General features: G+C 51.5%; 2 protein-coding genes across 3 annotated transcripts; one reads left to right on the top strand and one right to left on the bottom strand.

Moving 5' to 3' along the window:
- The first annotated feature begins 334 nt into the window (after positions 1-334).
- Positions 335-5,442, top strand: LOC116593792 (keratin, type II cuticular Hb5-like). Of its 2 annotated transcripts, none has more exons than XM_032348277.1 (5): positions 335-456; positions 1,647-1,772; positions 3,201-3,421; positions 4,406-4,437; positions 4,919-5,442. In XM_032348277.1, the coding sequence occupies exons 1-5, from the start codon at positions 454-456 to the stop codon at positions 5,107-5,109; spliced, it is 573 nt and encodes a 190-aa protein (XP_032204168.1). In that variant the 5' UTR covers positions 335-453; the 3' UTR covers positions 5,110-5,442. The 2 variants fall into 2 exon arrangements, with proteins under 2 accessions (XP_032204168.1, XP_032204169.1); XM_032348278.1 differs by having other exon boundaries at positions 336-456; positions 4,934-5,442.
- A 4,843-nt stretch (positions 5,443-10,285) lies between these two features.
- On the bottom strand, positions 10,286-15,781 carry LOC116593797 (keratin, type II cuticular Hb1). Its single transcript, XM_032348281.1, has 9 exons — positions 15,372-15,781; positions 14,447-14,655; positions 13,762-13,822; positions 12,729-12,824; positions 12,354-12,518; positions 11,962-12,087; positions 11,491-11,711; positions 11,192-11,223; positions 10,286-10,902 (listed from the first exon to the last, which is right to left on the bottom strand). The coding sequence occupies exons 1-9, from the start codon at positions 15,738-15,740 to the stop codon at positions 10,622-10,624; spliced, it is 1,560 nt and encodes a 519-aa protein (XP_032204172.1). The 5' UTR covers positions 15,741-15,781; the 3' UTR covers positions 10,286-10,621.
- Between the last annotated feature and the right edge of the window lie 7,061 nt (positions 15,782-22,842).

Below are 22,842 nucleotides of genomic sequence, written 5' to 3' on the forward strand. Positions count from 1 at the left end.
ACAGCCAAGGAATGCTTAATACAAAAGCCCAGGATGCTGGCTACTTTGGAGATCGGATGGGGTCAGAGACAGAGGATACTGTGATCAGGAAGGGTCCCATGTGGAGCTCCGAAGCTAGGGGTGGGTGCGCAACGATTATTTTTATTACTGCTCCCCATTTCTCACTCCATACGCCCAAACTACTTGCCTCCACACATCTCCCCCACCTGAAGGACCCTTCCTTCCCTCTCCTCCTCCTTCCTTCAAGACGGGACCTCCACTCTTCCACCCGGGCTGACAGAACAGCCCCTTCCAGCCCCTGTCAGAATTCTGCAATTATAACAAAGTGAGGTCACAAAGCCCCCAGGAAGGAGAGACTACTTCCTCAGAGGCAAGGATTCTGGGAGCTGCTTGGGCTGGAGCTGAGCTTTGGTGCTCACTGGAGGCTTGGAGGAGACGACAGCTCTCTTCATCATGGTGAGACTTGTCCACGTGGCGCACTGGGTCACACGGGGTGAGGGGTCTTAGACTCTGCCCAGATCTGTTGGACCCAGCCATGCTCAAGCTTGTCTGTTGTGTCTGCAGTTTTTGGGAATGGGAGCAGGAAAACGTGGGCTGTGGGACCAGGGCAGACATAGAGGGGAGATGATGTTACTTGCTGTCTGTTTCATATCCATTTCCCACTCCCCATCTGCCCTGGAAAGCAGCTGGCACTGGGCTGGTGTGAACAGCGCCTGTTCTCTGGTTAAAGAGTGTGTGGCTTCGTGTTCTTCTGGGTGTAGAGCAAAGAGCGTGGGCTTAAAATGCAGTCTAGCTCAGCTGCTGACTGGCAGGGTCACTCACAGCCCGCTGGGTCCCTACTTTCTCACTCGGCAGATGTAGTGAGACTCAGCTCGCCCAGGGCAAGATAATGGAGACAGTGACATCCACCTGGCCTTCTTCATAGGTGGTCATGAGCCCCAGTGATGTGGAGATGAAGGACCTTGAATGGTATATGGTCCCGAGCCCAGGCTGGTAATAGACCAGTGTGCGGGGACAAGGCACAGGAAGGGGAAAGGCCCACTGGTCTTGTCCCTTGCAGACAGTACTCCACATAGTGGCCCTAGTTTTGGGGAAAGAGCTAGAATCGGGATCCCTGTCACTACTAATAGCATTCATCGAGTTAAGGAAGTTTCTCCCCATTCCTAGATTTTTAGAAGTATTTTTAAAATTAGGAATCCCTGCTGGGTTTTTAAAAACGATTTTTCTATTAGTTGAGGTGATCATATGTGGTGAAGGACCATAACCGAGTTCCTGAAGTTTAATTACCTCAACGCTCGGAATAAGCCCTATGTGATCCCAGTCCACAGACTCAACAGAATGTCACCACACGTGGGGATCATTTGTGCCCTCTGCCCCTGTTACCTTAGGCATCTCCCAGACCTGATAGAGCACCCTCCAGGGCACCTGCCAAGCACATTTCATTCTCTATACAACCCTTGGAGATAGAAAAGATTACCGTCCTCACTTTACAGATGCAGAAACAGAGGCCTGGAGAAGTTAGAGGATCTGTCCATGATGGATGGTGGAGGGGCTGGTACTGGGATTGTCTTGCCGGCTTCAGCTGATGGCCTTGTCAGCTCTCATTTCCCTGAGCCTCCCTGTGCTGCTTCTACCCCACCCCGCAGTGCGAGGAGGTACAGGCGACCGTGCGGAAACCCACGCAGCGCCTGAGGCACAGCAAGGAGGAGCTGAACAGGCTCAACCAGGCCATCCAGCGGCTGACTGCGGAGGTGGACAGTGCTAAGAGTCAGGTGAGGGGTGGCGGTGTGGGGGTAGCGGCGGCATGAGGAATGGTGGGAGGGTGTCCATTATCTGTGACAACTAGTCGGTCATCCCCTACCCTCTGGAATAGGTGGATAGAGTTTCTCCTTGTGAGTGTCTGAGCAAATGGAAGTGTGGCTGCATTTGCCTAGGACTCTGTCTTTCATGTGGGCAAGTAATTAACATGTAGATAAATATGTATCCTATGCATGTTTGTTTGCATATCACTTTTTATGTGTTGTACATTTTTATGTCTGTGTGTTATGTTTGTCCTATGTAACATTAAACTTGAGCCCGTCTTCAGAAATAGCAAGATTTTTCCTAGAAATCCAGCTTTCTGGGTCCTCTTCAAAAATGTGCAGATTTAGCGACATTTGGCTAGAGAAGAGAGGCCTCTGTCTTCTCTGTTGCCTTCACTTGCATGCCCCTGACCCCACCGCCCCAAGTTGATTCCTTTAACACAGAGTCTTCTCTTCAAGAAACAAGACTGAAATGTGCAAGAGGTCCTAGTGATTGCAGGAGAATGAGACTGTGCATACTTCTTCATGGCATGGGATACTCTTGCTATACAGTTAACATTTGGTCTTTACCTTTTGATGCCTCTAACCGGGCTTCCGTTAGGCACTCAGGGTGGTGGCTCAGGCTCGAGACCTGAGAAAGGAGAGGTTCCCACATGAGTGCTTTCTTTCTTCCCACTTCTCTGTCTCTCATCCTTCTCTCTTTCCCCCCAGCCGCCCCGTTGAGACCCCGGCTCTTGCTCTACCTGCAGAGGGAAGGGCTTTCTGCAGGTATAAGTATCTCAGACTTTGAGGGGTTCGCCTTTCTTTAGGAACGGATGGCTGTTCAGGTTCCAGGGGGTAACCCTGTCACAGTTCAGTCTACTGCTCGCCTCAGCCATTTTGATTCCCACCCCTCCCACCCCAGTTTCCTGAGCAGCAAACACATCTCAAAAGGCAAGCGTTTATCATCATCGTCGTCGTACAATCACCATCACCATCATCATCATCATCGCTGTATTTCCCCAGACACTACAGATGCTAGTTTCCTATGAGGAAAGGATATTCTTCTGGTTAATTTTCCTGATGGAACGCTAATGAGGTCTTCGGGAGCATTGGATGCTTCCTGGATCTGAGCTCCTATTAGAAAAGTCACACGTTAGGTGTGAAAGGTTCTGTCTCAGCCAGCCCAGATGCCTGGCCCCAAGTCTCCATCCTGGGAGCCAAGCAGACACACACACACACACACACACACACACACACACACACACACATTCATTTTTCGGAACAGGATCACCCATTCCTTACAATGATCTCTAATCCCTCGCTCACTCTCCAACCTTTGAGAAAGGTCTGGATCCTCGATGTGGGGGAGGGGGGGACCAAGGATGTCCTGTCCCGTGGTCTTCCCTTTGCCCCCAGCCCTGTGAACTAGACAGAGGCACAGAGCCACGGGCTCTGCCGGAGGAGGGTGCCTCAGACAGCGCTCAGGGCAAGTTGGCCTGGCTGGAGGCCGCCCTGCAGAGAGCCAAGCACGACATGGTCCGCCAGCTGCGCGAGTACCAGGATCTCATGATCGTCAAGCTGGGCCTGGACTTTGAGATCGCCACCTACCGCAAGCTGCTGGAGGGCGAGGAGAGCAGGTGAGGGCTGGCCGGTGCTTTGGATGTGGCCACGGTGAGGAGGGCAGGGACGCAGGGAGGTCACTATCTGGGTCCTCGCCAGCTGGAGAGGGGTGGGAAGAGATGACCTGGGACTTGTTCTCCTGGAGCCAGTTTCTCCCCCACCAACTTGAGGGCCTTAAGACAAAATGTTCCAGCTGATGAGCACCTTTGGCACCTGGGATAGGACAACTTGTGAAGTCATTCACCTGCAGGAGCAGAGAGCCGGGGTCAGTCTGTCCATCTAGATAGCTGCAAGGACCAAGGCCCAGCCGGGGGGGAATAAGGGTCTCCCCGCCTTCTCCTCGGTTCTGCCTTTCTTCCCCCAGTCCTGGGGAAGGCATGGTTTATGGGGAAGGCATGGTTTATGGCTTTTAATCTTAGACAGCAGAGATCCAAGGGCTGCTGGCTGCAGCTGGGTTCTCCAGGCCGAGGGGAGGGAAAGGGAACCCACTATGCGTCAGGCAGCCTGCACTTATTCTCTCCTTTCAACCCCACAAAGCCCGTGGGAGGGAAGTGCTGTCATTCCCATTTTACAGATGGGGAAACTGAGTCTCGGGGTAAAAGCCCATCTCAAGGACTCACAGGTAGAAAGTGACTGGATGAAGTTCGACCAGTGCTCTTCAGGCGGTGGAGCTATTTTCTCTGTAGTGTCCTTTAAAATGCCCCCTTCACGGTTTCTTCTTTTAGGCTAGGTTTAGGCTGAAGAAAGATCTCTAGCCTTCTCCCTCCTCCAGGAAGTCATCAGTAAAACGGAGCTATCTGAATTTAAGGAGGGAGGATTAAGTTTAAGGTCCTGAGGAATGTGAAGCAAAAGGGTTGTGGTGATCCGAGAGAACCGGGAGCATGCGGGATGGACGGATCTCTGCCTGTTGGGTAAAGCCAGGAGAGTTTTATTTTAAAGGATGGGGATTATTATACCCAGGAGGTATATTCACTCACTCACTTCCTCCTTCCCCCCTGCAGGCTTGGTCTGGGATTTGGGGCAGGGAGCTTCTGTAAGTAAATCTTAGACCCGGATTGGGTTGGGGAAGTCAAATCTTAGCCTCTCTTCTTTGGGTGTGGTGTATTCTTTTGGGAAGGGAGAGGGGTCTGCTTCCACTGTGTCTCTCTTTTTGGGAGTCTGTTCCTTCTCCTGGGAGTAATTCTTTTTGTGTGCTGGGGGGGAAGGTCTGGTGGTCTGTCCTTTGGGGGGTGGTTTTGTTGGTTTGTCCTGGGCAGAGGGAGGAGCTTCTGTGGGTCTGTCCTTGTGGAGGAGACTGTTTCATTCTGGCGTGGGAGAATCTGTGTGTCCGACTCCAGGGAGGGGGCATTCTGGAGTCTATTTCTTGGGGGAAGGGTTCTGTGTATTATTACTTTGGGGAGTTTGCACCGGTCTCCTGTGGGGGTGGAGGAGGGTCTTCGCATCTTCCCTCTTGGAGAGGAGTCTGTCTGCCTTCGGGGGCGGAGCGGGAGAAGAGGGCTTCCTGTCCCCGACAGCCACTGTCTTCTCAGCCCTGGGAAACGCTTCCACCTGCGGACTCGGCTCAGCCTCGGGCCCCGCCCGCCTGCTGCCTCCCGGAGGGGATTCCGGCGCCCTGCAGACGGGCGCCCCTGGCGGCGGCTGCGCGCTCTGCGGCTCCCTCGCCTGCCTCGGTGGCTTAGGCTGCCGAGGCACCCGCGGATACTGAATGTTCCTGCCCAGCTGTGGAGAAGTCAAAGACCCCTAGCCCCTGCCCCCAAGGACTTGACCCTGTGCCTCAGACGCCCTCTCCCACGGAACTGGACCTCACTTCATCTTTCCATCATGGTCACCCACCCTCCCCCCCCACCTCACCCCAGAGCGGAAAGTCTTGGACTCTAGCTTACGGAATGGTCACTGCCCTGTCCCCTGGGTGAAAACAGCCGAGTCGCTGTGCCATTGGGGAAGCTTGGTGGTTTACCTGGACCCAGTACCCTGCTGCTCTGACCCACCCCCAGACTCCTCTTTCCCTGGGACTCCTCCTTTGCAATAAAAAGTTCTTCAGTGGACTGAGCCCCCGAGGGGCTGTTTGTGCCTGGATTCCTCAAGCTGTGTACAGAGCATGGTGGAAGCTGATCGGGTTTAACAGGGACGGGAGAAAAGGAGGGGACACTACCAGGAAGTTACCTCCCCTTGTGGTGTGTGGGTCCACATGACTTCAGTTGGCGGTGATATGAACCAGGCTCCTAAGGGCTGGGCGGCTGCAGGCCCCTGGGGGAAGTGAAAGAAGGGGTTAATTCCTCCTCAGATCTGCTTGCTCCCCAGCCTCATGGCCCCTCTGCTGAGTGGCTGAGCTCTGCCTTCATTCATCCACTCACTGGCTCTGTGGCCTCTGAGGGTCGAGTGTAGTGCTGAGTGGGCAAGGAACCTGGTTCTGGAAGGGAAGCAGGCCAGAAACCAGAAAACCAGGCCCGAAGAGAACGGTGTGAGATGGGGATGAGGACGAATTGTCCTCCCACTGCCCTGGCAGGGGCACCTGAAGACTCACCCTGGGGAAGATGGCCCTCCCACACTGGGGCTGGGGGATATGAACAGCACTGGGTGGCTGGGGGCCCCGGGCCCTAGTGACCTGTGACAAGTGACCTGATGGTAGGTTGGGAATGGCATACCCTGGTGGAGGAGTGTCTTGGGCGAGTCTTTGGAATCGGATGGAGAGTTCCAACTTTGCCTCTACTTCTAGGTCTAAGGTGTAGTTTGCTCTGAGTTTTCACAAGGCAACTGGACTTTGGGGGGCAGAAGATAGGCCAGTTTGGGGTGGTGGGTGGCCAGAGAAGGGCTGGGTTTCTGGGCTCTTTCTTCGTCCCTTAGGCCCGAGAGAAGCTTCCATTTGGTGAGCTCACATTCTTTTCTGTTGCACAAAGGGTTACATCATTAACACATCTGGGAACAATGGTTTCTACTTTCTGTGTCCCTGGGTGGGGTGAAGGTGCGTCATTGGCAGGAGGCCCTGGCTTTACCTTTTAAGGAAAGCTAGTGCCAGGGTGTCTGCTGTGTTCTCCTGGGTCCTTGCCCAGAAAACAGGTATCCAAAGGGCCCCCTTCCCGGGTAAACAGAGCAGTCTCATGCAAGAGGAATGAGACGGAAACTTGGCTGCAAGAGTGCCTCCCACCTGAGGGGTGGGGGACGGGACCCACTGGAGTCCCATTTGGTCAGACTGACACCCACGGTGTCAACGCTCTTGCCACACTCCCGAAGGGAAGTCACTGCCTGAAAGCAGAGCTGCCCCTCTGTGAGATTTCTCAGTTGGGCTCCATGTTCCCTGCATTTTGCCAAGAGGTAATGACATTCTGTGATTTTCAAGGTCAGGTTTTTCCAGCTCCTGCTGTGCTGATCATGTCAAGGGAAGTGCTGAAGGAAACCTCACCTAGGAGCTGTTGGCAGGACTTAGGGTGAGCGTTCTACAGCCTACATCCCTGACTGGCTTGCTCCCATTTTCCTACTTCAAATCCCAAGCCTGATATCACTTCAGATCCCAAAGGCTGCCGGGTCAGGCTTGTGTGTCTTGCCTGGGCCACCAGCCATGCCTGTGGTTTGGGGACTGATTTTCTGAGTGGTTCCCCTGGCTACAGGCCACATTCCATGTTGGGGTGGGAGAGAACTGTCTGGTACATTTATAGAGAGTCATTTGCCAGCCTATTTAGAAGCATTGTTAGTAGAGGTGACTTCTGAAGGGAGGCAGGTTGTCACCGGAGTCGTCATGTCTCAGCAGAAGGAGGGGACCACTAGGGGTCAGCCTTCTGTTGGATCCTCATGTCTGCCTCACACTTAATAGTCCGGAAGCATGATAGATGTTACTTAGCTGAGTTGGCATCTCTACATGAGCCTCTCAAGGCTGGTGACTGTCCCGGTCACACAAATCCAGGGCCTGCCACGCAGTTGATATGAACAGGTTGAGAGAGGCTCTATGTTTTGTCCCCTCTGTCCTTGGATGCATTGGGTCCTTCTTCCACCATTAACACATCTCACCCTACAGAAACCCCTTAGGAGTCTCTCGAGTCTAAATGCAATCCTTCCTGATATCATTCCAACCGTAGTGTCTCAGCTAGGCCAGCCGGGAGGATGGAAGGATCTGGATTCTGTTTCCAATCTTGCTGTTATCCTGGCCAAACTCTGCCGTTTCTGAACCCCAGTCCTGCCCTCCCCAGATCTAACTGGTGTAGCTTCATTTATCCCTTTTAGTTGTCCTCTCTACCTGGCCTCTCTGCACCATGGTTTACCCATAAAATACGAATGTGCCTGTCACAGGGTTGTGTGAAAAATATATAGTGCTGAAAACATAGTAAGAATAACAAGCATAATTAATATCTCATGGACTGGGCTTTGGACACCTTTAAAGAAGGCTCTACAAGTCTAGAGCTGGCTGGTCTCTTGCTGCTCCAGCTGGAGCTCGGGTGTTTACAGGTCAGGAGGGGAGCTAGGGGAACATACTGGTTAGAGCTGGGGCTCCCTGGCCAGAGGGCCCCTCCCCATTATGACAGTTGACAGCACCGCCCTCACCATTCCCATCTTAGTCCAGTTCTCCATCTGGGACCCCATGGCCCCCCGCCACCAGCATGAGTCTCCCTGTGTGCTCACACTGAGGTCCTATCCACAGGTACCCACAAAATAAAACTCCCCTCTTTGGCACATACAGACACACATGCACACACACAATCGCACACTGGAAAGGTTCACAGTCACACACACATGTGAGCTGTGCATTGATCTGGATGCAATCACATTTTTGTACTCACAGACAGCTGTGCACAGACAGTGAGCTATACAGAACGAAGCTACGAATAGCGTGAACCCAGCACAGCTGCGAGGTCTCCCCACTTTCCCAAAGCTCCCAATCTTGTCCCAGCTCTTCTGAAGACTAACAGAGCTTTAAACCGGTAAGGGACCTTAGCAGCCATCTTACCTAAATATTTTATTTAACCAGTGAACACATGGAGGCCCAGAGAGAGGAGGTGACTTTTTAAAGGTCACACAGCAAGGTGTTCCTTTTTTTTTTTCACCATCCCCGCCCCCCCCCCCCCCATTTGGCATCATGAGTATTAGGTGCTTGATTCCTTCACTCTTGCTTCTCTCCCTGAGCCTGTGAAGGAGTGGGAACTAGATGGAGTGAGGATTGTGCTCCTGGAGTAGTATAGGACCGAAAGTCAGAGCTGGAGGGAGGCTGAGTGAGAGTAAGTGCGGCCAGTCATTAGGGCCCTGCGGGGCTGCTAAGACCTGTGGGATATGAAGGGAAGAGTCAGCTGGAAGAGGTGAGAAGTTCATTGGGACTGGAGTCGAGGGTGGTTTCTAAACTGAAGGGTAGAGAGACGGAGCTGGGGTTTGGAACTCAGGTCGAGACTCCCGGAAGCCTGCTTCTGAGCCGTGTGGTGTCACAGCACAGAGGGCTGGTTAGAGCAACTGCACACTCTGGAACTCTCCCAGGGTTCTGCCCTGCTCAGAATTCCGTCAGGTGGGGGGAGAGGCGGTATTGGTGGGTGGGAGGCCCTGGATCCATCCTCTCCCTCCAAAGAGTGTCGTCTTTTCAGACCACTCACTTCTGGTCTCTCAAAATTCTTCCTTATTTCTACTGTTCTGAGGGGTGGGGAGGGGGACTTAGATTTCCGCTACCATTTTTTTGGGGCCTGAGCCTGGAAGGTTAGAAACTGACCCTGCTGTACAAATGCGTATTCAGGGACTTGCCTTTGCCCATAGTGAAGCCGAGAGGCCGTCTTCCTGGTTCCTTTGCTCCTTGTCAGAGCTTCATCATTGTCAAGAGGGAAACCGTTCTCTGCATAAAGGAGCTCAATAGCCCCACAAGACATGGAGATTTCTCTATTTGCTGTCTCTGATCACAGATATAAGTTTAATATGATGTCAATGTGTACATGTATTCAGTTTATGGATGTTGATGGGAGGCTGGCCACTGCTTCCTGGAGGGATCTCCACTTTATATTCTGCAAATATATACTGCTAAAGGCAAGCCCATATCGTGATCCTTATCGTAATCTAGGAATTGCCTAGACTTGTTACTTGTATGAAATTCCTAGTCCTCCCATCTGCCCTATGAGGTGCTCTTTTTTCATTCTCACTTTAGAGACATGGAAATTGAGGCACAGAGCAGATAAGTAAATTGCCCAAGGTCACTGAGTCAGGCAGGAAGAGAGCCCAGTTTTAGACCCAAGTCATCTGGCTCCAGGGTCCATGTGCTCCCCTCTGTGCCAGCTCATCTTCTCGCTATGTGCGGTTTCCTATCTCAGAGGTAATTTGTCAGCTATGACAAGTCTCCAAAGCCCAAAAGGACTCCATTAAAAGAAAAAAAAGAAGTAGCCACATCAAAGGCTTTTTGAAAGTTTAAACTATGTTCATGTATTTACCCTTCAAGGAATCCTCATAAATGGCTCAGGCATGAGTCTTCCCCAGCAAAGCAATGACTGCTGTTTCCTTAAGCTTTGAGTGGTTGGTGACTCGAATTTTCATTATCCATCAGTTTACAGATATGCACAGGAAGTTTTCTGGGAGGCAAGTGTGGGTTGGTGAAATGACCATGAGTGGTGCACACAGGGTTCAAGCCCCAGCCAGACGCTGAAACTTGTAGGGTGCTGCCCTAATTCCTGAGCATCTCTGGCTGCTTCTTCTGCAAGGTGCATCATTGCGGATAAGATCATTACAGTCGTGTGTGTAAAATGACATCATGTAGAACCCTAGCACAACCCTTGGGGTCAATCTGAGACCACTGTGAGCCCAGGGACAGAGGACTGTGATGGAGACCTCAGACTAGACCCTTTTCTGCTCCACGGGACTTTGGGGACCCTTCCATATCTGGACCCTTGTGGATAACAGAGATGCAGACACGGCTCAGAGTTGGCTACATTGATTTATTGGAAACACAGATCAAGACAGAGATGAACACGGCAGAGATGGAAGGGGAATATTGGGGAGATGGGGTGCGGCCATCACCCAGGACAGCGTAGGGTGGGGCCCTTGTCCCGGCCCTCTGGCCCCTGAGCCCCCTTCCCACGGGTATCAAGGGGACGGGCGGCCCTTCCCAGCGCAGGCAGCACAGCTGAGGAAGAAGGGATCACGCACAGATACGAGAGGCTGGGAGTGGGACAGACCGTTCAAAGTGCCAGAGAAGTAGTCGAGAGCTTGCTCCACTGGGAGGCTGGGTGGGAGAGACCCCAGGCCAGAGGCTCGAGTTGGGGTGTCTAACATCTGCGGCAGCTGCTGGCGCAGGAGCCCACGCCACAGGAGCTGATGCCACAGGAGCCCACGCCACCAGTGCCCAGGCCACAAGACGTGACTGAGTTGCAGGGGCCACAGGGGGCACAGGGGGCACAGGGGGCACAGGGGGCGCAGGGCGCGCACATGCCCGTGCTCACCGCCAGGTTCCCGCTACAGGGGGCGCTGCACGCACTGCCGGTCACAGGCCGGGAGCCGGACACGCAGAGGTCCCCGCAGACGACCCCGCCGCGGGAGCTGCTGACACCTGTGAACCCCAAAGGCCCAGTTAAAATTCTGGGGGTGGGTCATCAGCTTCCCCGATGACGTCCCTCCCCATGCCCTGAGCACTGCATATTCAAAATCAGGAGAATTTTGACTTACAACAGTAGGTGCATCTAGTTTCAAAGCTGCTCTCTGACTCCCAGTCCCTCCTGCTGTGATGCCAGCCCACCCACCCTATCATATTCAGCTTTCAGTGGAAGCCCTCACTCCAAACTCTGCCATCCCTTCTAGGAATGAAATAAATCCACGCACACAGGGGCTGTGTTACTCACAGACATTCACTGCGCCAACGCCTTCACATAGTCTGAGGGGGAAGAAGAAAAAGGCAACGTGAGTGATTCTACCAGAGTTGCAAATAGAGCTCCCCAAATCCTTGGGGTGGGGTCCATCCCTAGTGGTCAGGGTAGGAGGAGAGAGTCTGAGAGTAGCCATCCCAAGCCATGACCTCCCCCAAAGTGATGGATGAGAGGCTGTCCTAGATCCCTGGTCCTTCCCAGCCCAGGAGAAAAGGGTGCTGTTTATTCAAGGAGCAGGAATGAGCAGCTCAGAGCCTGTTTGGGCTGGGCCCCACCTCTGTTCTTCGCCCTCCAGCAGCCGCCTGTAGGTGGCGATCTCGATGTCCAGGCCCAGCTTGGAGTTCATCACCTCCTGATACTCCTTGACCAGGCAGGCCATGTCCTGCTTGGCCTTCTGCAGGGCGGCCTCCAGCTCTGCCAGCTTGCAGCGGGCATCGCTCAGAGCCGTCTCGCCCTGCTGTTCCGACTGGGTCACTGCGGCCTCCAGCTTGGTGTTCTGGGGACCCAGAGGAGAACAAGGTGGGTTATGGCCCAGGTCTCTCTGTCCATTTTCTGGATGTATCCAGTCTCTCCCCTCCCCCAGCTGGGAACACTCCAAGAGCAGACCTCTCCCTATCATCAGCTGAGTCTCCCCCAGGGACCACAACCAGGGACGCTGATCATGCTGATGGCCTGGAGCATGAATGGTGAGATCCACTGGGGACACACATGCCTCTGTGACCTGGGATGCCCCAAGTGACACTTACCTGGCACTTGGCATTCTCAACCTCAGCTGTCAGCCTCTGGATCATGCGGTTGAGCTCGTTGATCTCTTCCTTGGTGCGGCGCAGGGTCTCCCCGTGCCGGATCACCGTGGCCTTCATCTCCTCACACTGCAGGGGGGGGGGGCGGACAGAGATGCTCCTGAGGCTCAGGATGCAGTCTCCCACCCACTCAGACACCACAGACCATTAGCAGGTTGTACAGTGCTCAGCCTGTGTGACCATACATGGCAGCCCTGCCCAGACTGTATAACCTGAGAGTTGTCTGCTCTTCTGTTACCATCCAAGGGATCAGAATCCATGGACAAAAGAGGCCTTGTTATTATACACCTGGCTTCCCTCCTACTGCCATGTCTAGGAGGCAGGTGCCTCCTCACCTTGCTGCGGTACCAGGACTCGGCCTCAGCCCGGCTGCGGCTGGCGATGTCGTCGTACTGAGCCTTGATCTCGGCCACAATGCAGTCCATGTTCAGGTCCCGGCTGTTGTCCATCTTGACGATGACCGAGGTGTCTGAGATGTGGGCGTGGAGAACGCGGATCTCCTGCAGACCGTGGGGGGTGGGATGATGGAAGGATCTTATTTACATCCCAGACTCACTCACCAGTGTGGTCCCAATCTTCTCACCCCTTCTTTGGTCTCTAGCCCCTGCTCCCACTATAGCCTCATGGACTTCAGCCCCAGCACAAATCCCTGGCCAACTCCAGTCCTAGGCCAAGGGCCTCTCTTCCAGGTTGGCTGCCAGGTTTCTCACCTCCTCATACAAGCGCCGCAGGAAGTCAATCTCCTCGGTCAGGGCCTCCGCGTTGGCCTCCAGGTCTGACTTGCGGAGGTAGGCGCAGTCCACATCCTAAAGGGGAGAGGGGGCCATTGATGTCTCTTTGGGAAGGCCACACAGAGCTCTTGCCACCCAGAGAGCACCCACTGGGCTTGGAAAACTCCCTGGTAACCCTCCTTAACTGGTCATCCTTATGCCTGATATCCTGGAACTGATGGAATTCTTTACACAGGGGTCAGGTGCAGGGGTAAGGGAGGGGGACTGTGAGGTTTCCAGGAACTTCCTCTGGTACTTACGCGTTGATCCCTCCAGAACCCACACCTTGCCCTATCACTGAAACTTAGGGTCTTGTTTAAAATGGGTCTGTTCTAATGGTACCCCAGCCCTCTCTGCCCTGACACCCCAGGGAAAGAAAACTAGGTCTGTGGTCAGAAGAGATCTCAGGGATCAATTCTGTCATTTCCAAACCAGGGCAACTCTGGACAAGAGCCTTGACCTCAGTGCCTCAGTTTCCTCACAGTAATCCCTGCCTTCCTCCTCTGGAGGTGGTGGGAAGGACCTGGGGGGTCCACATGATGGCACTTGTGGCAGATCAAGTGTAAGGGGTGAGGAACAACAGCAGTGCTCAGGCCAGTGTCTCCCCGCTGTTGGCGGGGGGGCTGAGGATGTGACTATCCCCTAGCATTCATGGGCTCTTTCACTCACCATAGTTAGGAACGCGCGCTCTCTGGCAGGCCCAGGGCAGAACGGGTGGGAAGCCATAGGCCAGATGGGAGTTATCTCGGATGGGATGGACGAGGAGGGTGCCCTGCTTGAAGCAGGCAGTGTACTGTGCTGTTGGGGGCCTCCCTGGGAGGGCTGGGGCCTTAGGGGGTGGGGGTAGAAAATAAGGGCGGGGTTGCTCTGTTGCTTCTGGGGAAGTCGCTCAGCCTCTCTGAATTGAAGATCGTTCCCTCCTGCCTCTGCTCTGCTTTCCGAGTTGGGGGATGAGTATTCCAGGGTCACTCACCTTCTTCAGGGCCACAAATTCATTCTCAGCGGTGGCCCTTAGTGCCACCTCTTCTTCATATCTGGAGATAAAGGGCACAGGGTTCAGTGGCTAGACTTTTAATACGCTGGGATTTGAAGAGACAAAAAGAGAATGGAGGCCCAGACAAACACAGTCCAGGAACTGGATCTTTGGGAGGAAGTCATGGAATCAAAAATCGCTGGACCAGAAGGGAACTTGTCCATCCCTTTCTTGTGGGAGCTCCATCCAACCTGTCACCCAGGGGACTTCCGGTTTCAGGGACTCTCTTTCCTGATGTGGGTGGTGGATGGGTGGTGACACCGTGCACATTTTTGTAGATCTTCTGTTTCTGGACTGTAACTCCCTGGGGTGGGGGCAGGAACCCCATAGGAGTTCTGGTGCCCCTCGTCCCTCCCCCATCCCACCTAGGGGCTAGCACAGCACCTGGGACTTAGAGTAGATGTCAATAAAAATTCGATGAATTAATGAGACAGATACATAAGGATGAGGTAGCTGGAGCAGCTCCTGCTCTCACCAGGGTGTAAACACCCAGGGCATTTGTCCCCACAGGCTTCCTGGCCCCGTCTTCTTCCTATTGGGAAGTTCCTCTTGTGGTCTAACCCGAATCTATCCTGCTTGGGCTTAATCCCCTTTCGTTTGAGACAACCCTGGGGGCCGCACTCACTTCTTCTTGTAGCCCTCCATCACCTCCTGCACGTGGTTGAGCTCTGAGGCCAGCCTCCCGCTGTCGGCCTCCACGCACTCGGCCTCCCGCCTCAGAGTCTCGATGTAGCCCTCGAACAGGGGCTCCAGGTTGCTCTCGCAGCACTTGCGGTTCTGGTAGAACTGCCACTTGGTCTCCAGCAGCTTGTTCTGCTGCTCCAGGAAGCGCACCTGTGTTCAGGGTGGTAGGAGGGTGTCAGGTGGCTCCTGGTGTCCCAAGGCCAGTTTGGGGGTGGGCCCGACTGCTTTAGGGTAAAGTCCCAAGCCTGCAGCTCAGCAGAGATTTGGCAGAGAAGGGTAGTGGGAGACAAGGTGACTTCCGGTCTTCCTGATTGTCATGCGTGTCTGCAGTGTCCAATGTAGGGATAGGAGCCAGGGTTGGGGAGGGTCAGTCCCTGCTCTCGCGGAAACGGACAGATCCGGACCTGGTGAGTCTGGGTGGCATGTGATCTGGAGCCAGCCAGAGGTGTCTGTTTTGCCTCTGAGCCCGTGTTCAGCCTGGGTCCTGAGCATGGGTGGAGTACAGGAAGGGTGTGGCTCAGGACCCCCACCATAGGATGCCCCTGTGGTCCTCTTCCTAGTTCTTCTGTTCATTCTTGTGTCTGTGTGTGCAGACTGCCCTCTTGCTCTGGCCTGCCAGTTCCAAGCCTGTCTCTGTCTCTCTGTGGGGACCTGACTGCTTGAGTGGAGGTCGCCTGTACTAGCAACACTGTCAAATCAGGAACCTCTGCTACTGTTGTTTTTGGTCCACCTGGGCCCTGGGTGTGCTTCCCTCTCCTCCATCAGACTGGCAGCTCCTCTGAACCCTATGTCTCCTGTCCCTGACTCTCCTGAGTGCCTAGTCCAGGACCCAGAGGTTCAGGAAGGGTGTGATCAAGGGCACCCACCTTGTCGATGAAGGCAGCAAACCTGCTGTTGAGGCACTTGATCTGCTCCTTCTCCTCATGCTTCACACACTGAGCATTGGGGTCGATCTCCAGGTTGAGGGGCGTGAGGAGGCTCTCGTTGACAGACACGCTGGTGATGCAGGGTGGGCTGGGTCCACACACGCCTCCAGAGCGGTAGCCGAAGCTGCGGCCACAGGAGCCAGCGCGGAAGCCCCCACAGACACTGTGGCTGCCAAAGCCCCCAGTGAGGCCACGGTAGCAGGAGACTCCGCGGTAGGGGGCGGCTGTGATGCAGCAGCGGCCTGGCCGGGGCCCGCAGGCTGAGATGCAGCTGAAGGCACGGCCACAGAATCCCGATCCGCAGGTCATGGTGCTTCTGGACGTTGGGGCTTCGGAGTACAGGGATGAGGTCTGGAGTCTTGTGGAAACTCCAATGTGCTCTACAAGGTGCCCCGGTCCTATTTATGCTCAGATCTGAAGGGCTTGGCTGTGCAGTTGGGTCAATTTGTGCTTTATAGGCTTGGGCGGTTAGTTGAGTCCAGCACCTCTTTAGAATGTGCTTTAATAATGGTGGAGTGGCCCGCACCCTCCTCTGTGTATGGGATGCCAGCCTCTGGGCTGCAGGGGGACTCAGCAATGTTTCATCTTCAAAGTGTCCTGTCAGCAGGCATGCACTCACCAGAGACTGGGGAGAGAAGGGCAGGGCAGGGGAGGTGGGAAGGGGTCCAGGGGAGCAGAGGAGAAGGAAGACCAGACTCTGGGAGAAGCAGGGGACCTGTGTGATTGTCAGGGGTAGGTGGGAGGGGACCCACGAAACACTGAGGTGTTAACAAATCACATCTAGAAGTTTCTATCTCAGTAGTAGTGGCCGAAGTGCGTTTGGAACACATATCTGCATTTCCCCCATCTCCATCTGTCTGGTAGGCTACTAAGATACAACCCCTTTCTCCTACCAAGCCAGTAGCTAGCAGCCGGCAGATTATTAAATATCTGCTTCAACATTCTTCTTCAACATTCACTATGAGAGTTTCCAAACATATAGAAAAGTTGAAAGCAGAGCATAACAAACACCCTGAAATGTTCCCCCTTAGTTATCTGGATTCAACTGCGGTTAACACGGTGCCATCCTTGCCTGCCTATTTGACAGTTACAGGAAGTATCACATGTATAGAAATCGGGACCATACCCATTGCACATTCAAGAAAATTAATATTTCCAAAGAATCATTGACTAGCCATTCCATTTTTAATTTTCCTAGTAGTCTCAAGAGGTTTTTTTTTTTTTTTTTTTTAAATCGGTTTTATGTGACTTAACTTGTGGCTCTGTCCCCCGTGTTTTAAACTGGAAGTTAACACTAGAGTTGGGCTCTTCATAAGGTAGCCTGTAGGTGTATGTGGTTAAAATTAAATAAGCCCAGAATGGAGTTCCCTCATTGCATGAGCCACATGGCCACACAGTCACCGATTAACTTCTTGACAGAGCCGATAAAGAACATTTCCCCCATCACAACAGCACTGCTGGATATTGCTGGTCTGGAGGCTTGATTGGGTTCGACTTAAACATTTTTGGGCAGACTACTTCAGAACTAAGGCTATCCTCTTATTATACCACCCCATGAAGCACAAATTATCAGCTTGTTCCATCATCCGTGATGCTAAATCAGATCACTTGCACACATTTCCCATTTATAATTAGAACACCCTAGGAAAACATAGGTCCTATTCTGATAAGAGGATATTTTCTTTTCTTTCTCCTTTTTTTTTGTCGCTTCCTATATGATATCATACACGCCATAAACCATCTCCAATTTTTCCATCAACCCTAGGAAGTACGTATCATCATCCCCATTTTACAAGAAAGGAAACTGAGACTCAGTGAGCTTAAGTAACTTGCCCAGTGTCTCCTAGCTAGTTACCTTTGAATTTTTTGGAACCCAGGAGATGCCATGCCTTCTCACCTATAAGCTATGACAACACCTGGATTTCCTAATCTCTGGAAAATTTCAAGAGGGTAGAGAAAGTTGTTTAGGAGGGATATCTGTGGATTTATGACTGGGAAGAATCAGTCTAAGGAACTGGACAGAGTCACAGGGGGTTGGGATGGTTAGAATCGGGAGGGGCCCGGGGAGGTGGGAATGTAGCACAGGGACAATGTGAGGCTGGCGCTGGAGGTCTGTAGGATGCGTGGCTGAGAACTGAAGGAAAGGACAGAAAAAGGAAGCTTAAAATTTTTTTGTTTTAGATTTTATTTATTTATTTATTTATTTGTCTGGAAGAGAGAGAGAGAAAGCACATAAGCAGGCAGAGAGGCAGGCAGAGGCGGAGAGAGAGGCAGGCTCCCTGCGGAGCAAGGAGCCCAATGCAGGACTAGATCCCAGGACCCTGGGATCATGACCTGAGACGAAGGCAGTGACTTAACCCACTGAGCCACCCAGGCGTCCCTAAAATTTTTTTAAAAAGATTTATTTATTTATTTATTTGAAAGAGAGAGAGAGAGAGGGAAGGAGAGGGAGAAACAGAGTCTGCGATGAGCCTGAGACCAAGACCTGAGCCGAAAGCAAATGCTTAATCGACTGAGTCACCTGGGCGTCCCCAGGTGTACACATCTGGTGTACTGTTGGTGTCTTGACAGAGAGTACTGTGTTCTCCTTACCTATGAAGCACCCTACTCCAATAGAACAGGTCTCGAAAAATGAGCTCACGAAGTACAGAGATCTGCATTAAGTCAAAGAGAAGAAAAGAGAAGCATGAAAAAATGGGGCCGGAAGCCCCCTGAAGCTGCTGTGTCTTAGGGGTAAAGGCAGGCTGGGTGGATTAGGGAAGGAGGAAGGGGCGGGGTGGATGGGAAAAGGGAAGGTGGGAGAGCAGACCAGGGCTTGGGGGAGGGGTGCCTGTGTGAAACATTCAGGGGTGAGGCCTTGTGACAGGACAAACATGGGCTCAGGGACTGTGTCAGCCATCTGGACATCCAGAGGAGGGTGTGTCACCTGGTGTCACTTTATGTGTTTGGTGAGCTGGGCCAACACTTCCGAGACCCTTTATACCCTCATCACAGTTCTGGGCACTACCCACAATTGAGCCTCAGTGCTCCCTGCAAGTCAGCTGGTGACCTGAGGAGAAGCGCCATGAGTCAAGGTGCATCTCACACATGTGTTCCCTTCTGCCCCAGTGTAGCTCCTTATAAAAAAATGACATGCATAAACATGAGCTAATTACTAATGGCTGGCCCTTCCTCAACAATTTTAAAGAAACAAGATACAAAAAAATTCAAAGGGGACAAAATTTTGCTAAACTGCAGGCTGATATATTTTGGAGACCTAAAAGGACATTCAATCTGTATGTTTAATTGGAGTAAAAAGACTTGTGGAGGGGGAGGGGGAAGAGAGAAGGGAGGAAGTTTGGCCAAATCCTCCCTGTAGTCTTTGCTTTGGCTATATGAGCTTTATAGGAGGTAAAATTGTGCTATAGGTCACCCACATGAAAGAATGTATAGGGGATGAACCTGCCACCTATAGGAAGAAAGAACACAAATGTGTAACTCAAGAGCTTCCTAGGAGCCTCATTCTGATTGTTCTTCCTTTCTTTCTGGCCTAGGGACAACTCCTCTCTGGGATTTTTGTTGACTCATTCCCTTGCTTTCCTCTGCAATTTTAGAACCAATGCATGCCTCTCTAAAACATATTATTTAGCTTTCCAGTTTTTTAAAAAAGATTTTATTTATTTATTTGACAGATCACAAGTAGGCAGAGAGGCAGGCAGAGAGAGAGGAAGGGAAGCAGGCTCCCTGCTGAGCAGAGAGCCCGATGCGGGGCTTGATCCCAGGACCTTGAGACCATGACTTGAGCTGAAGGCAGAGGCCTAACCCACTGAGCTACCCACGCGCCCCAGTTTTCCAGTTTTTTTAAAAAAGATTTTATTTATTTATTGGACAGAGAGAAGGAGCAAGAGAGCATAAGCAGGGGGAGTAGCAGAAGGAGAGAGAGAAGCAGGCTCCCTGTTGAGCAGGGAGCCCAGTGAGGGGTCCATTACAGAATCATGATCTGAGTTGAAGGCAGACACTGAACTGTGTGAGCCACCCAGGTGCCCTTCATGTTCCAGTTTTTGAAGTTTATATAAATGCGATTATATTGTGTGTATTCTTTCGTGTCTAGTTAAGTTTGTTCAGTGTGGCTTCCTGTAGCTGCATTAATGTTCATTTTCACAATGAATTGTACTCATTGTACAATGCCACAATTTATCTCTCCACACTGATGGCCTCAGGGATGTTTCTAGAGTTTGTATTATGAACAGAGTTGTCATGAACATTCTTTTCCATGTCTTAAGGTATATTTACACAAGAGTTTTTCTAGGGTGTGTGGTTATTTAAAAAAAATTATGCAAGTAGTATATGCTCAGTGTAGAAAACCATTTTATGAGAATTCTTCTAAATTTAAAAAACATAATTTTTCTTTATACTAGATACTATGTTAATTGCCCAACAAGCATTAATTTTAATTTTTATAATTAGCCTCTGAGGCAGGTGTCAGGTGAGGACACTGAGGCCTAGAAGGTTAAAAGTTTTGTAGGTTGTGTAGCTAGTGGCAAAGCTGGTGCTCAGAGTCTGCTGGTGTGTTTGATCCCAGTGGAAGGGATGAGTTTATCTCATTGCACTCCTATCTATCCATCTACCATCATTAGAAGTATCACACAGTAGATAGTGTTTGTATATAGCATGTTAGCACACACTCTCACTAACAGCCCCCCCCCCCCCGATCCTCTTCACGGCCCTTTACAGTGCTTTCAGGGTTCAGGACCAGAGTATGGAGGGGAGCTCACCCTTGTTTGTGGTAAGCATCCAGTTATAAGAGAAAAGCTGGACACACACACCTAGATTGTGAACAAAAAATACAAACCTCACAATATACCAATGAGCACAGATGTTTGGTTCATGGATATATTCCAAGGGCTTGGCACATAGTAGGTGCTCAATAAATATTTGTTGAATGAATGAAATGAATAACAACTGTATATTAAATGCTGAGTAATGGAGCCATCAAAGCTTGGTGGTTAATTGTGCAAAGCTTTCTGGTAGGTTGGGGTGATGATCGGATGAAGCAGACCAGAGGGCAGCCATTCCTGGGAGTGGGGGTTGGGTGGGGAGACATTCCTGGCTGAGGCCTGAAGGAGGGATGAAGTGAGTAGATGTGTCCTTGACCAAAGTGAAGTCCTTGACCTGAATAATGACAGAAGTGGTAGGGAAAGCCAGCCAACAAGACCAAGAATCCTGAAGGCCATGGGAAAAGTAGAAACTGAGGGCAGGATTGAGGAAGGAAAAGAAGTGGATGGGAGGTAGATTTCTAGGGAAAAGAAGGGAAAAGATGCTTGGTCTTAGATTAGTACTCTTTAGAGCTATTTGGAAGGACAAAGACCATCTGGGGGAGGGGCAAAGAGAATGGAAGGGAGGGAAGATCGGGGGAGATGGCGGGAAGGGGAGGGATATGGAGGAGAACGGAGGAAAAACTAGGAGACCCATGGGAGAATGGTGGGGGGACACTCCACGGGTGGAAGAACAGGAAAAGGAGGTTGATGGGGGAGGGAGAGCAGCACTGAGGGCAAAGTATGGACATATCTGAAGAGGTGGGCAATCTTGGCTTCAGCTTTTCAGCAATGAACCCTCATAGCCTGGAGGAGGTGCAGAGTTTGAACCTGATTAGTGGGATGGACTTCTCCAAAGGCAGAGCTTCTGAGTTAGTCTTCATCCACTTCCCCTCTTCCTCCAGGCTACCCACAAAGGCCTTTGGCCCCTCCTTCCTCTGGTGAATTCTTCTGCTTAACTGGCCACTGTCCCAGGCTGTTTTGCCTGAGGAGGCAGGGCTCTCTGACTTGGATCTCTCAACTCATGAATCTAGTTGTCCTGCCTGTTAGCTGGCCTAGGGTCAACTCCCTCAACAGCCTGAGTGTTATATGAATAGCCTCTCCTTCTCCCATCAACTCTCCTCACTGAAACCTGCTCTGCATCTGCTTTCTGTGAATAGAAAGCATGAGCTGCAAGGTTAGAAAGGGCACAGTCCTTTGGATACCTGCAAGCCTAGTGTGTAGATGTTTTGGTACCCTCAAATATAGAGTCCACAGGCTTCCTGCCACCCTGTAGCTTTGAAACAGAATCCCAGAGACAGTACTCCCTGCCTCTGAGGTCTCTGCTTCAACTGGTTCTCCACTATCACAACATCTCACAGTCCCAGACTCTCCTGCAAGGGTGCTCAGGTTTCCCTACTGTCCACTCTCTGAAATACCTCCGTGCACACCTTTTCACCAATACTGCCCCACCTACGTCGTTACAGATGTCTGTTCTCACCCTTTCCAGGGAGCCTTTCTTACCTTTCCCATTCTATATCACCCCAGAATGGGCACTACCAGAAGGCACTGCATTCCTGAGCAACTGATGATATAGCTGAAAAGCAGCCCTCTTCGGACGTCTGGACTTTCTCATGAATGTGGTTCTGTCTTCCCTGTCAGATTAGGAGTTCCAGAATCTGTGTCTCCTTCCTCCTTTTAGCGCCTTCCCCCCTTTTTCCAAAATTAAGACAGGCTTCAGCTTATGACAGTGATATAGCCATCACATAATCACTGAATTCCCCAACAAGATGTTATCTCATCTAACCCCCACCCATTTGGGGGAATCTGCCTTATAACATTCTTCACAGGAGAAGGATGGACTGAAGAGAGGTGTGAACAAGAGCTTCCTAATGTTAAAACCACCAGATTTGCCCCTTCTTTTCGGGTGTCCCTTGAACCAAGATCCACTTAGGCTAAAAAAGGAGGTTGTAACCCCAGATCAACAAGGTTTTTTTTTTTTTTTTTTTTTGTTCTTAGTCAGTCTAAGTCAGTCTGAGTCAGTGGGTGAAGTCCATCCCACTAATTAGGTTCAAACTCTGCACCTCCTCCAGGCTGTGAGGGTTCATTGCTGATGGTTTTTTTGTTTACCCTGTTTCCAAAAACATGGTGGCTGCTCCAGAATAAATAATTTTTCTCTCTTACACAAAGCTTCCCTAAATGGGAGACATAATGCAAGTTCCTTTAGGAAACAATGACTATCTGCTCTCCTTCTGGGAAATTCTCCTCAATTCCAACTTCCACCTGTCCAGCTGTAGTGAAAATCTGACTTCTCTTGTTCTCTTTGGAGTTCCATTTTACCTGGATGGGTGGCATATCCCCCACCTTCAACTTTGTGATATCCCTGGGCTACTGACAAATCAAGAGGTTTTAGGATCAGGCAAAAAAGCAAGAAAAATGAGTATGTCATTAATTAATGTTTGAGGATTTCTGGTGGTCTGTTAAGGCCAAAGAAGAAATAAATATTGATGAATTATTAATAGATAACAGACTTTTTGGACTGCCCAAGTTTCTCTTTTTATCCAGTAGTGCAGTTGTCCAAGGACTGGTGACATTATCCCTTTGCCTAAGAGGAGAGATTATCACTGGGCCTTCCCTGG

This window comes from Mustela erminea, chromosome 6 (assembly GCF_009829155.1).
Source record: "Mustela erminea isolate mMusErm1 chromosome 6, mMusErm1.Pri, whole genome shotgun sequence".
NCBI lineage: Eukaryota > Metazoa > Chordata > Mammalia > Carnivora > Mustelidae > Mustela > Mustela erminea.